The sequence below is a fragment of the Canis lupus genome, chromosome 21, assembly GCF_011100685.1.
Source record: "Canis lupus familiaris isolate Mischka breed German Shepherd chromosome 21, alternate assembly UU_Cfam_GSD_1.0, whole genome shotgun sequence".
Classification (NCBI taxonomy): domain Eukaryota; kingdom Metazoa; phylum Chordata; class Mammalia; order Carnivora; family Canidae; genus Canis; species Canis lupus.
Genome location: NC_049242.1, coordinates 38,093,799 through 38,109,320, shown reverse-complemented (window position 1 = coordinate 38,109,320; position 15,522 = coordinate 38,093,799). Strand labels below are relative to the sequence as shown.

The following is a 15,522-nucleotide window of genomic DNA, read 5'->3' as shown; positions in this document are numbered from 1 at the left end:
GTAAAAAATTTAAAAATACTATTATATTAAAAATCTTGTTCTGGGCAAAAATAATGAAACTAGTACTAAACTAATATTATATTTCACCTTAACATAATCATATGGAAAGTTTATCTTTTACATTTGGTTGTGGTTCATTCTGTGCCTCTTCTGTTAGGTGATTATCACCTTCCAAAAATAATTTTCTGTAGTCTCCGTTTTCTGTTTCCACTTCTTGTTGCACTTCTGCACAGTTGAATGGTTGTTTTGGGGGAACAGTGTTGTCTTCATCACCTTTCAAAAAATATATACAGTGATATTAAGAAACTATATGCATAGTTTTTAAGGAAAATTACCTATAAAAATATTCAAATAGAGGCATCTGGGTGGCTCAGTCAGTAAGCACCTGGGATCGAGCACGTTGGGCTCCCTGCTCAGCAGGGAGTCTGCTTCTCCTTCTCCCTCTGTTCCTCCCCCTGCTTGTGCTCTTTTTCTCAAATAAGTTTAAAAAAATTTCATATAAAGTGAACCACCCTGGCATTCAATCTAATGACACTATTAAGTTGTATCCTACTGGACTATGTGGCCCAGGTACCTTGTGCTCAGGCAACACAGATATTTTACCTGATGTACCTATTCATGGACAAAATAAATGGGAATGGGGGGGTGGAATATTCTTTATAAAAGTGAGTATTCTTTTTTTAGTGACTAAAAAAAGTCAGTCCCTACCAAGAGGAACTTTTTAGCAACTTGATTATGCAATGTCCAACATCTTAAATTGTCTGAGTTTTGGCTATGAAAACTCTAAAGTCATAATTACAAATGAATGAGGACAAGGCACATCTAAAAATTAAAACACTGTATCATTTATTGTGAATTATTTCTCTACCAATGTGATTAATAATATTCTTTTTTACACAGATCTCATGGATAAGGGAAATAGCACTGGTAGCTAAACAGCATTCATTCACATTAAAAAAATTATATTCATTCTGTTGGCAGTATTTTTTTAAAAAGATTTTATTTATTTATTTATTTATTTATTTACTTATTGTTTTTGTTTTTTAATTTTATTTATTTATTCATGAGAGACACAGAGAGTGAGGCAGAGACACAGGCAGAGGGAGAAGCAGGCTCCATGCAGGGAGCCTGACGTGGGACTCCATCCCAGAACTCCAGGATCACACCCAGAGCATGAAGGCCGACGTTCAACTGCTGAGCCACCAAGGAAGTCTCCTGTAGGCAATATTACAAACAGGAAACTTCCTTGAAACCCATCAACAGTAGAATAAATAAATGTAGTGTATTCATACAGCTGAACACTATGGAGCAAAGAGAAAGAATGATAACCACATGTAATAACATGAATGATTCTTAAAAATATAACATTGAATGTGATTCTCTTTATGGAAAGTCCAACAACATACCAAAACTGGTATATATGAGTACAGATAGCCAAGACAAATGTCATCTTTAGAGAGTATGAAGAGGCCATGAGGAGAAATTCTGAGGGGCTGGTAATATTTTATTTATTTTATTTATTTTATTTTATTATTTATTTTATTTATTAGTTTATTGAGCTAAGTGATTACACAGGTATGGTAAGTGTATGAATACTCAAGTTATAAGTTTAATTTTCAATATGTAGGGGCTTGTTCTAAGTAAAAGTCTTTTTTTAAATTTTTTTAAGTCTTTTCTTTTTTAAAGATTTTATTTTTATTTTTTATTTATTTTTATTTTATTTATTTTATTTGAGAAAGAGCATGCATGTATGCAACAAGCAGGAGGAGGGGGAAAAGGAGAGGGAGAGAATCTCAGGCAGACTCCACACTGAGCACATGGGGCTCAATCTCATGACCCTAAGAAGGTGACCTGAACCAAAACCAAAGGTTAGATGCTAAACCAACTAAGCCTTAGGCTCCTCTATGTAAAAGAATTTTTAAGAGTATTTAGTGGAATTGAGTTTCAGAAGAACTAGGTTCAAATCCTGATTTTTGTACTTGATAATGGCAAGCAACTTCCCCTATAAAAATAAGGATAACATCTATCTTACTAGATGCTACATATAAATAAATGATCCATAAATTTTAGTCAAATTTGAATCTAACACACTGAATATACTAAAAAAGCCATTAACTAATGATGATCAGGAAATAATATCCTTTGGAAAATATTATTTTATTCCCCTCCGCCCAAAAAACATTTAAAAAGTGAAATTTAGAATATGCAACTACTCTCGGTAAGTCAAGACAGTGTTAGTATAATAGTATTCTAAAATAGCCATCAATCTAAAAAATGACATTTAACATTTATTACATACTTTCTTTTCAATGACCCAAACTAATAACTATATCTTATATAAAGTAGTTATAAAAACAGTTGAAATAAATGTAATAATTTCTTTTCCAAAGATTCCCACAATACTGCCTCCTATCCCCCTTGCACTCTTTTGAAATGTATTCCTCCATCAAGACAAAGCATTTATTTCCTAATCCCCTGGAATCTGGACAGACAGTACGACTGCTCTGATTAACAGAATATGACCTAAGTACCTCTTTGTCTATTCTGGGTTGAGCCATTAACCTGACTGGCAGCTATCACATCCTCCTCTCCTGGAATCCAGCAAACATGTTGGAAGAAGCCCAAAGATAGTCATATTTAGATGGGCTAGTCAATAGTCAACAGACACATGAGTAATCCCATCTTGGAAATTCAGGCCAATCATTTCTTCAGATGATTGTCACTCTTACCAATATCTGACTGTAATCACATGAGAGTCCTCAAGTGACAATCTCCCAGCTGCTACCAGTCAATCCAAAGAACTATATGTGTGTATATAGTATAATAACATACTACAAATCCACCCATTATAAATGTATAATTTAACAATTTTAAATTTACAGTTGTACAATCATTATGACAATCTAGTTTTAGAACATTCTTATCACCCCAAAAAGTATTCTCTTGCTTATTTACATTTAATCCCTATTTTCATCCTAGGTAATCACTGTTCTGATTATTGTCCCTATAAATTCACCATTTTTTCTAGCATTTCATGTAAAGAGAATCACAACAATATGTAATCTTTTGAGCCTGGCTTCTTTCACTTAAAATAATGTTTTGAAGTCTATCCATGTAGTGGCATGTATCAGAAGTTTGTTCCTTTCATTGCTAAATAAAATTACATTGTATGAATAATACCACATGATATGTATCCATTCGCAAGTTAGCGGACACTGGGATCATTTCTAGTTTTGCAGCATCATCAATAATGTCATAACATTCACAATCTTGTATTTGAGTGCTCATATGCTTTCTCATGGATAAATTCTTAGCCATGATATTACTGAGTGATATGGTAAATTTATGTATAACTTTTATTATTTTTTAAAGATATTCTTTATTTATTTGAGAGAGAGAGAGAGAGAGAGAGAGAGAGAGAGAGAACCAGAGAGCACAAGTGGGCAGAACAGCAGAGGAAGCGGGAGAAGAATCAGGCTCCCCATGACCCTGGGGTCAGGACCTGAGCCTAAGACAGACTCTTAATGACTGAGCCACCCAGTAACTTTTAGAGAAACTGTCAGAATGTTTCCCAAAGTAGTGAACCATTTTATACTCTCATCAGCAATGCACAAAGACTCTAATTTCTCTGCATCCTTGCTAATACTTGGTATTATCTTTTTAATTATAGTTATTCTAGTTTCAGTGTAGTATCTCATTGTATAATTTGCATTTCCTTAATAACTAACGATGTTCATTATCTTTTCTTGTGTTCATTAACCATTTGTTTATATCCTTCTCCAAATAACTTAGACCACAATATCAGACATCTTTTGCCCATTTTTTGAGTTGACTTCTTAATACTGAATTACAATTTTTTTATATATTATAGATATAAGACCTAATAAGATGTATCACTTCCAAATATTTTCTCTCAATCTGTGGTTTGTCTTTTCATTTTCTTGTTGTCTTTTGAAGTGCAAAAGTTTTTAATTTTGCTGAAGCCTAATTTGTCATTTTTTTTTCTTTCATGGGTTGTGCTTTTGGTATTATATCTAAGAATGCTTTATTCGACTCAAGGTTACAAAGACTGTATCCTATATTTTCTTCTACAAGTTTCAAAGTTTTAACTCTTACACTTAGGTCTATGATCTATTTTGAGTTACTTTTTGTGTAGACAGTCTAGATTATGCACTTTTTGTGTGTAAGAGTCCAGATTCTTTCTTTGACAAGTGGATATCCACTTGTCTTGGCCCCATTTGGTGAAAAAAACTATCCTTTCTCTTTTGAATTGTCTGGCTTCTATATCAAAATTCAATTGACCATAAATGCAAGAATCTATTTTTGGACTTGCAGTTTTTTGTTCCAATGATCTACAGGCCCATCTTTGTGCCAATACCTCACTATCTTAATTACAGTGGTTTTATAAGTTTTGAAATCAGGTAGTGTCAGTCTCCCAAATTCATTCTTTTTCCAAATAGTTTTGACTATTGTTGGTCATTGTCTAAATTTAAGAACAACTTGTCAATTTTTATCAAAAAAACCTGCTATAAGTTGATAAGGACTACACTGAATTTATAGATCGATTTGGGAGAACAGTACTGACAATACTGAGTTTCCCAATCTTTTAATATGAAGTGCCTCTCCATTTATTTAGATTTTCTCTAATTTCTATCAACAGTGTTTTGTAGCTTTCAGTTTATAAATCTTCCTCTTCTTTTAAGTTTATTCTAACTACATCATTCTTATTAATACTATTATGAATGGAAATGTTAATTTCAATTTATGATGGTTCATTGCTAGTATACAGAAATAGTTAACTTTGTCACTGATCTTGCATCTTGCCTCTGTTAAACTGTTTTATTGGTTGTAGTGTGTGTATGTGTATTCTTTGGGATTTCCTACACAAAGGTTCATATGATCTATGAATATGGGACAGTTTCATTTCTTTACTTTTATTCAGGATGCCTTTATTTCTTTTTCTTTTTCTTTCTAATTTTCCTGGTGAGAATCACCAGTACCATGTTGATTACAAGTGCTGAAATAAAAAATCTTTATCTTGTTCTTTTTTTTTTTTTTTACAATTTTACTTACGTATTCATGAGAGACAAAGAGAGAAAGGCAAAGACATAGGCAGAGGGAAAAGCAGGCTCCATGCAGGAAGCCCGATGTGGGACTTGATCCCAGGAACCCAAGATTACGCCCTGAGCTGAAGGCATCCACTACTGAGCCAGGCATCCCTCTTGTTCTTGATCCTAGGGAGAAAGAATCAGTCTTCTTCTATTAAGAATGATGTTTAGGTGTGTATTTTTCAAAGAGGCCCTTTATTCATACTGAAGAACTTCCTTGCTATAACTCTCCTGAATCTTTTTATCATGAAAGAGTATCATATTTTATCAAATGATTTTTCTGCACCTATTTAGATTATCATGTGTTTTTCTCCCCCTTTGTTCTATTAATATAGTGTATTACATTGATTGATTTTCAAATGTTAAACTACTCTTGCATTCCTGGGATAAATACTGCTTGGTCACAGTGTGACCATTTCCTGTGTTGCTGGATTCAGTTTAATATTATTTTGTTAAGGATTGCTGTGTCTATACACATATTGGTCTATAGTCTTCTTGGAAGTGGGTTGAATGTTATGACATCAGGATAATATTAGTCCTACAGAAGGAGTTGGGAAGTTTTCCCTCCTATTCTATTTTTTGGAAGAGTTTGTGAAGGACTGGTCTTTTCTGTGTGTGTGTGTGCGTGCGCGCGCGTGGCGCAAGTGTGTGTTTTATATAATGTAAGAACCAAAACCTACTGAATTGTACATTTTAAAAGGGTGACTTTTGTCGAAGGACATCATGGCTCCTTCCACAATTTGGCAATTGTGGGTACTGCTGCTATAAACATTGGGGTACAGGTGTCCTGGAGTTTCACTACATCTGTATCTTTGGTGTAAATACCCCAGTAGTGCAATTGCTGGGTCGTAGGGTAACTCTATTTTTAACTCTTTGAGGAACCCCCACACTGTTTTCTAGAGATGAATGGATAAAGAAGATGTGGTATATATACATTGGAATATTCCTCAGCCACCAGAAAGGACGAATACCCACCATTTGCTTCACATGGATGGAACTGGAGGGTATTATGAGGAGTGAAGTAAGTCAATCAGAGAAGGACAATCATCATATGGTTTCACTCATATGTGGAATATAAGAAATAGTGAAAGGGATTATAAGGGAAAGGAAGGAACTGAGTGGGAAAAATTAAAGAGGGAGACAAACCATGAGAAACTCTTAACTCTGGGAAACAAACAAAGGGTTGCAGAAGGGAAGGAGGGCGGGAAGATGGGGTAACTGGGTGACGGGCACTGAGGAGGGCACTTGATGGGATGAGCACTGGGTGTTATATGCTGGCAAATCAAACTTCAATTAAAAAAATAATAAAAAAAATAAAAGGGTGACTTTTATAGCATGTAAAACCCCTGTAGGGCCTATTTATTTCTGGTTTACCTTTATTCATAGGGTGCAGGGCTACAGAGTTTACCAAATTATCCCTACTCTGGTAAATCTTCAACTCTAATCTCTGTCTCCCTAATCCCACAGAACTACCCAAAAGACTGCTCATTCTATTAATCACTGGCCTCTCCGGAAGGAGCAAATACCGTTCTGATAGCTCCAAACTCCAGGCTCATTTTTGTGAATTTCTATCCTCCTCCAGATCTCATACTGGAAATTCTGAGGAACTTGTTAGTTTTCAATGGTTTTAAGCACATTTTTATTGCTAACAACTTGTCTGGCTTTTCTTTTTCTTTTTTTTTTTTTTTGTCTGGCTTTTCTAGCTACTTTCAGGGGGGAATGATGGTCTGAGTTACCTAGTTAACTATCACTATATGCCAGGGTCATCCATTTTTTAAGGTTCTAAAATAACCGTAATTTTATTACCAACAATATTTCTTGTTTGAGGATATTAAATGTTTCAGAATAGTATAACAAATTAAATTTTATTTTATTTTTTTATTTTTTTTACAAATTAAATTTTAAAACAACTTCTTTCTATGCCATAAAAAATGTATGCAAACCCTTTTGGGCTTAGATAGTTCAACATTAACATAATTAATTTCATTGTTTATGAACCCTAGCCATAACTTGAAAAGACCACATTCATTTGTGCAGCACATTTTAGTCTTCAAAACACTTTTATCATGTTATTTTTAACTTGTTCCTAGTAACTCCTCTACTTATTTCCTAAGTATATAAAACATTACATCTTCATTTTAAAGATAGATAAACTGAAGTCAAACTCACTCATTTATTTACTTCTAAAACAATGTAAGAAATTGCTCCGAAATTCAAACACACATGACTTTTGCAATCTCACCTGACTTCCCATTGTGGCAGTCTGTACCAGACTCAGATTCAGATGTTGAAACATATTTCAATATTTGATGTCCACAGCTTATAGAATAAAACAGATAAATATACCTTTATAAATGAGGCAAACAAATTTTTCCCTAAACACAAATAGAAAATCTGCTTAATTTTTAAAGATCCTAACAGCAAAACAATGTACAATTCCAATCTCTCTATAAACTTAATAAGTAGGCTTTATCTTGGAAGGCATCCTATGTCCCTGAAGAAAATAACATCTTTTGAAAGTCAACCCTAAGGTCTGGTAAACACTTATTACTGATAAAAAATGGAGAAATAAAGACAAACACCATATGAACTGGGTACTAAGGTACAATATACCAAAGTAATTCTCATTATTTACTGGTATCTTGAGATGGAATACCACTATATATCCCCTCAGATAGCAATCACTTAATTGGAAAACAAATACTTGCACTAAAATGAGAAAAAGTGTATTAAGAATAAAAGCTACTCAGTAAAGATAAAAGTTTTAATACATCAACTAGTTATAATAGAAAACTAGTAATACTTTATTAAAATAACCTATATTTTGAAATAGAAATAATGAACATTTGGGAAACTTACCTGTTACATAAACTGCTATCCGAATTTCTAAGTTGCTGGTAAATATCTGGTGAGTTGGGTGCACTGCCCAGAGATCTGTGTAAAATAACACCTGGCTTAGCAAGAAAATTGGCAGTGTCAGGAAATTCTATAGGTGATTGATTGGTTAGAGAGCCAGCAGATACTGGTCCATGGCTTGGAGAATTCACAGGGCTCAGGCTGGGAAAAGCACCTTAAAAAATTAAAAGAGAGGAAAGAGTATTAAATAAATAATAAATAAATAATTATTATTTATAAATCATATATATAAATAATATATAAATAAATTTATAAATAATTTATAAATAATAAATAAATGCATTTATTTATTTATTAAATAAATAAGTATGTATGCATAGGTAGGTGTTTAATGTCTGTGTGTATTTATAAAGAACATTTTCCTTCCTTAAAAAAAGCATTTATAATTAAATGATAAAACAGATTTCCAGGTGGAGCTATCTTCAAGACATGATAGGCATTTAAGCAGAATATAGACCATATCTGCCATCATCAGTGAGTGTGAAATAAATACCTTGTGGCAGGATGGCACAGATATTAAAAAGTGTACCTAAAATGTACAAAGTGTGGCACACATTTTCTTAAGTCACAGTGGTCTTTATCTTTCATATTTTATATCCCTATCAGCTTATTATCCACATGAACAAAGTATTGCTGCCAAATTTTACTGAGGAACCAAAGTTCTTAACAGCAATTAGCAAGTTGAGCAATGAAAAATTATGTTAACACGACAGCTGATCCCTTTTCAAAATATATCCAAGTATGTCCAGTTCATTCATTCATTTAACAAATACTTGAAAGCCCACTATATGGTGGAAAATGTGCTGGGTTTCACAATGGAGAAAAAGATAACATCCCTGCAACTCAACAAACCTAAAGATTAGTGGAGAATACAAACAAGTGCTAAGCACTAAAATTAAAAAAAAAAAAAAAAAAAAGCCAGAGTGCTTCAGAAATACATCTCTAATGCTATTGATTTGCTCCAAAAACCTTCACTGAGTGCCCTGAATTAAGGTGGAATGGGTATATCTGGAGAAAAGTAGGCAGATTTAAATTTTTATTTGGAAATAAAGATCCAAGTAAAGTGTGAATCAGAGGGGAAAGCAAACACAGTTATCAAGGAGCTAGGATTTTTTCAGACATAGTGGTATAAACACAGATCTGTGTGACAGTTAATTTTACGTGTCAGTTTACAGTCAATTTTACGTGGCTAGGCTATCTATGGTGTCCAGCTGTTTGGTCAACACCAGGCTAGAAGTGGCTGGAAAGTATTTTTCAGAGGTGATTAACATTCAAGTCAGTAAACTGAGTATAGCGGATGATCCTCCCTAATGTGTGTGGGTCTCATCCAATTGGTTGAAGGCTTTATAAGGAAAGACTGAGGTCCTCCAAAGAAGAAGGAATTTTGCCTCCAGACTGCCTTCAGGTGCAGGACTACGGTATCAACTCCTGCTGGTACTTCTAGCTGGACAGCCTGCCCTTCAAATCTCAAACCTGCCAACTCTCACAATCTTGCAAACCAATTCTTTAAAATAAACCCATCCCTCCAACTCTAGCTCTCTCTGTAAATACATACACACACATCATATTAGTTGTCCGGAAATGCTAACAAGGTGCTATTTTATTTAATACAATGTGTTATCTTAATAACTTTGTAAGTAATATTTTCATTTCACATGTGGGGTAAAAAAAAAAAAAAACCTACAAAAAAAGTCTAAAAACTTGATTTAATTAACACTGTGAGATCATACTCCTCTAGAGCTGCCACTACTGTTCTATCAGATTGATTTATTTAGAGGCTCCTATACTTTCATACAGTGTTAGAGCCAAATGGGATTTTAAAAAATCTGGTCAACCAATTTAATGTTTTAGAAGAGGAAGTTTCCTCTGAGGACAAGAAAAGACACAAGAAGAGTCTTTCCTGTCATAACGATTAGTTACTAACTGGAAACTAAGGTTCCAATTTTTAGCCCCCGTTTCTCTAATTATACTAGTGAGTGTCCAATATCCTGACAGACAGGCTAATAAGAAGAACGGGAACATAATCTTAGGGTAGAAAGTTGACATAACAGAAAAACCTAGCAACTCTTAAAAAATGCTTTCTATAATACAGATTCACCATTTTTATTTTAAACCTTTTTTAGTGTGAAATATAACACACATACAGAAAATGAACAATAGGAACACTCACCACTCAAGCTAAGACAGAGATCAGAAACCTGTCTTCTAACTACTACCTCTCATTAAAGGAAATCATTATTTTGACTTGCATGGTATTGCTTTTCTTCCTTTTCACTATATTGATGCCATGTGAGTACATATTTTTTTAACAATTGAGATTAGTTTTGCTTTTTTTTTAACTTTGTAAACAGAATTAGACAGTAAATATAAATGCTTCTATGCTTTGCTTACATTTTAAAAAGATATTTCCAGGCAGTTGCATAAGATTGAAGTTCTCTGATTTTCAGTGCCATATAAAATTCTATGCATGAATATAGCACAATTTTATTTCTCTGCTCAAGGACTGAACTATCAAATTGTCTTCCAAAGTGGCTGTAGCATTTCACTTTCCCATCGATGCATCGTGTTCCCACTTCTGAACATTTTTTTACCACTTGTTCTTGTCTGTCTTTAAAATTACAGAGCTCACAGTGGGTATGAAGTCTTGAGTTAGTGCGGTTTTGATTTGCATTTCCCTAATGATTAATGATATTGAACATCTTTTCATGTGGTATGGGCCACTGGTATATCTTCTCTGGAGAAAGATCTATTCAGATCTCCTGCTCATTTTTTAATGAGGTCATTTGTCTTTTTATTACTGAGTTGTAGGACATCTTTGTATATTCTGGATACAAGGCCACTATCAAACATATGATTTGTAAATATTTTCTCCCAACCTGTGTTTTGACTTTCTTTAGGTGTCTGTAAAAATACAAATGTTTTTAATTTTAATGAATTCCAATGATCAGGCTTTCTCATTCATGAACTGTGCTTTTGGTATCACATATCAGAACACTGTATTCAATACCCAAAGTCACAAACATTTTCTGTTTTCTTCTACTAGTTTTAATTCCTACAGTTGAGTCTATGATGCATTTGTGTTAATTTTTAATTATGAATAACAGGTAGGATTCCAAATTCTTTCTTTTTCCTATGTATATCCAGTTGTCTCAGCGCCATTTGTTAAAAACACTGGTTCTTTCCCCCCACTGAATCATCTTGGCACCCTTGTTGAAAATCAGTTGACCACGTAAGGATTTGTTTCTAGACTTTCAATTCTATCCCATTGAGACGGAATATCCTTTTGCCAGTATCAATCTTTTTTTTCTCACTCAAAAAAGTTTTGAGTTTTTTTTATTACTCAAAAAAGTTTCATTATTTAAAGTTAGCTTTCTGACTCTGTGCTTGTGCCTTCAACAGTTGCACAATGATTTTCTGCTCCTCAATAAGGAAAGCACGCTTGATCCTGTCACGAACACACTTAGCACACATGGAACCACCATAGGCCCTGCTGATGTGTTTTTTCATTTTAGACAATCTCATAAGGACTTTAGGTCTCACAGCAAGAACTCCTCAAAGTTGGCCTGGGCACATGCCACATGAAGACATTGGTGCTTTCCCAACCTTCTTGGTATAAAGGTAAACGATTCTATTACCAGGGGTTCCGGACAGCCTAATTTTGTTAGAGGCTGTAGGACAGCCTACAACAGCATGTCAAATGCTGAACCATTCTGAACACCTATGGACGCCGTCCCCGGAAGATGCCAGTACCAATCTCGATTACTATAGCTTGGTAATAAGATTTAAACTTGAAAGTGAGAGTCCTCCAATTTCTCCTTTTTTATTGAAAATTGTTTTAGCTCTTCTGGGTGCCCTGAATTTCCTTTTGAATTATTTTTTAAGATTTTATTTATTAGAGAGAGAGAGAGAGAAAGAGAGAGAGCGCGAGCGCATGAGCACAAGTTAGGGGGGGAGGAGTAGAGGAGTAGAGGGAGAGGGAGGGAGGGAAGCAAACTACCTCCTGAGCAAGGAGCCCCACACAGGGCTCCATCACAGGACCCGGAGATCATGATCTGAGCTGAAAGCAGATGCTTAACTGACTGAGCCACCCAGGTGCCCCTCCATATGAATTTTATGATAAGCTTGTCAATTTCTGCAAAGAAACAAGCTCAGAACATGATAAAGATAGCATGAAATCTAGAACAATGTGGAGAGTATTGCCATCTTAACAATATTACATTTTCTGATCCACAAACACAGGGTATTTTTATATTTATTTAGACCTTTAATTTCTCTCAACAATGTTTTATAGTTTTCAGTGTACAAGTCTTATGCTCTTTTGCTAAATCTATTCCAAGTATTTCATTTTTTTTACTAATAACTGTCCATGGAATTATTTTCTTAATTTCAGTTTGCATATTCATTGATAGTGTATAGAAATACAATTTATTTTTGCATTGAGATCCTGTATCCTACCATACTGATAAGTTTCCTTATTGGTTTATAATAGATTTTAATGAATTTCTTCAGATTTTAATGAATTTCTACATGATGTCATCTGCAAATATAGTTTTACTTGTTCCTTTTATTCCTTCTTACCCAAATACTATGTCTAGAACCTCCAATCTAATATTAAGTAGAGGTGGAAATTATTTTATAACTATTAAAATTATTTTATAGTTTCATTTTATAATTTCTAGTTCTCTATATTCTCTCTTTGATGAGACACTGTTGTCATAATTCTTCTTAAATACTGTAGATAGGGGTGCCTGGGTGGCTTAGCAGGATAAACATCTGCCTTTGGCTTAGGTCATGATCTTGGGGTCCTAGGATCAAGCCCTGGGTAGGGCTCCCTGCTCAGCAGGAGTCTGCTTCTCCCTCTCCCTCTCCTCCTCACTTGGGGTCTGTCTCTCAAAATAATAAAATTAAAAAAATTTTTAGATATGGTTTCCACTAGTACTTTAAACATATTTATAATAACAGATTTAAGTTATTACCTATTAAGTCCAAATCTAAGCCCAATTAGGGAAATTTTCTGTTGGTAAAAATTTGTTTCTTTGCATGTTTCATATTTTTTTGTTGAAAACTGGACATTTTATATAATATATTTAACAATTCTGGCATCAGATCCCTCCCACACCCAAGGCTTGTTTTGTTGCTGATTTGTGTCTGGTTTCTTGTTTCTGGCTGTTGAATGACTTTCCCAGACTAATTATGTAGATTCTGTTTTCTCTGACCCATATAGTCAGTTCCTTGCTGGCTGTTTTGTTTTTTTTTTTCCTTCTTCTCCTTTAAGTTCTTGATTTATTTTTTAAGGTTGACTTCTGTAAGTCACCCACAGGTCAGTATAATTTTGTGGTCAACCAATGAGGAGTCAGAAGATTTCTTTAAATGTCTCGCCTAGGGCAGCCCCGTTGGCGCAGTGGTTTGGCGCCGCCTGCAGCCTGGAGTGTGATCCTGGAGACCGGGGATCGAGTCCCACATCGGGCTCCCTGCATGGAGCCTGCTTCTCCCTCTGCCTGTGTCTCTGCTTCTCTCTCTGTGTCTATGAATAAATAAATAAAATCTTAAAAAAAAATGTCTCGCCTATATGTCATCTGTAGAAGGGAATCTGTAAAGATACATCTTCAAACTTCAGTTTATGGAAGAGCCTTGGATTTCACATCCTGCTTATAAGAGGCCTCTAGGTCAGCTCCAGGCAAATGACCGGAGCCTTCTCCTTTCCCAGATCTGGCCTGGGCAGATACACAGCCTGGCATATGTGCTCAGCCTCCAGAACCCCAGGAATCTGTCAGACGTTCTCAAGTTCCCTGTGGTCATCTAGTATCCAGGATTTCCTTGTAAATTCCCAGACAGCTCGTTTGCAGCAACTGAAGTCCCAGCCTTAGGCGCTCACAATGTTGCCTGGCATAAGGTTTGGTTCTTGCTTGTTTTTTTAGATTGCTGAGCTCTGAGTCCAATCAAATACCCACAACACCTGGGAACAGAGATTTCCCAAGGAGCTTCAGATTGGGACAGATTGCCAGTACTCAGTGGAGTTGAAGAAGAGGTCAGATCTCCCTGGTGGTAGCAATGCTACCTGCTTTGAGCAAAAGTGCCACTGATGGAGAGTCCCCAAAGAAAACATCACAAGACCCATAGTCTTACCCAGGTTTGGCAGTCTCTCTTGTTCTGTTTTTTTTTTCCTCAGGTTTTTATTAATTCCCAATATTCTGAAATGGCTGAGTTTATTTTGTTGCCCTGTTTTTGTTGTTTTAGAGGAAAGTGAGTTTATGGAGAGCAGAGATCTCTCTGCCATTCCTAAAGGTCAATCTCTATATAGGATTTCAACACTTTGAAACTCATGGAGACTTGTTTCACAGTCCAGCCAATGGTCTACTGTTCTCCATCTTGTGAGTATTCTTTGAAAACATATTCATCCTGTGACAGCTGAATGTAGTGTTTTGCAGCCAGTTAGGTCAAGTCAGTTTGGACGTAAAAATCTCCAAATAGGACTACGGATTTGTCTATTTCTCTCTTTAATTCTATCGATTTTTGGCTCATGTATATTATAGCTGAGAGATCAAACCTACCTGCAACTGTGTATTTAGAGTGTGCATCTTGTAAAGATGCATATGCTTGAGTCTTGTGTTATTAACTGCCTGACAATCTTTGTCTTTTAACTGGAGTGTATTTTCAATTTTTTGTTGAAAACTGGAGGTTTTAAAAATATGCGTAACAACTCCAGCAGATCCTTGCCTCTGCTCCCCGTCCCCCACAAAGTGTATGTTTAATGTAATATAGTGTTCAATCTATCTTGCTATTTCTTTTTTTAGTTGCTCCCTTTTTTTGTCTTTTATCTTGTTTTGGATTCTTTTGGCTTATTCAAGTTTTTTTTTTTTTTAATCATGCCAATGTTATCTCCCATATTCATTTTTTTCTTATACTTTTTTCTTTTATTCTTTTAATTGTCACTCTGGATACTATAATGTATATCTTTGAAGTATGACTTTCTCTCAAATTTATACTTTTTACTACTTTTCAATCATTGTTAGTACAAGCTTAAATCTATTTACCCCTTCCTAACCCTTATACGCTATTTACCATATATTTAACTCCTTCATATATTATACATGCTACAAGAAAGTTATTATTGTGTTTTTAAACTAATATTCACCTACATATTTAGGCTTACTAGTGCTTTTCATTCATTTCTGCCTGTCTACACTTTAATCCAGATCATATTCCTCCTATCTAAGCTACTTCCTTCTCTGAATCTTAGTGCAGGTCTACTAACAATAAATTCTCTTAGCTTTCATCTGTATGAAAAAATATTATTTCCCTTTAATTGTTAAAAGATATTTTCATTGGGCAGCCCGGGTGGCTCAGTGGTTTAGCACCTGCCTTAGCCCAGGGCCTGATCCTGGAGACCCAAGATCGAGTCCCGCATCGGGCTCCCTACAGGGAGCCTGCTTCTCCCTCTGCCTGTGTCTCTGCCTCTCTCTCTGTCTCTCATGAATAAATGAATAAAATCTTTTAA

The 15,522-nt window shown here is 35.0% G+C and overlaps 1 protein-coding gene and 1 pseudogene across 1 annotated transcript in view; both read right to left on the bottom strand.

Moving 5' to 3' along the window:
* Positions 1–15,522, bottom strand: part of LOC119865018 (phosphodiesterase 3B) — a 168,123-nt gene that overhangs the window by 28,399 nt on the left and 124,202 nt on the right. Inside the window, 3 exon segments of the mRNA XM_038569119.1 lie at positions 122–273; positions 7,351–7,427; positions 7,968–8,178. Coding sequence (XP_038425047.1) covers positions 122–273; positions 7,351–7,427; positions 7,968–8,178 — 440 coding nt within the window.
* LOC119865015 lies at positions 11,379–11,733 on the bottom strand (annotated as a pseudogene).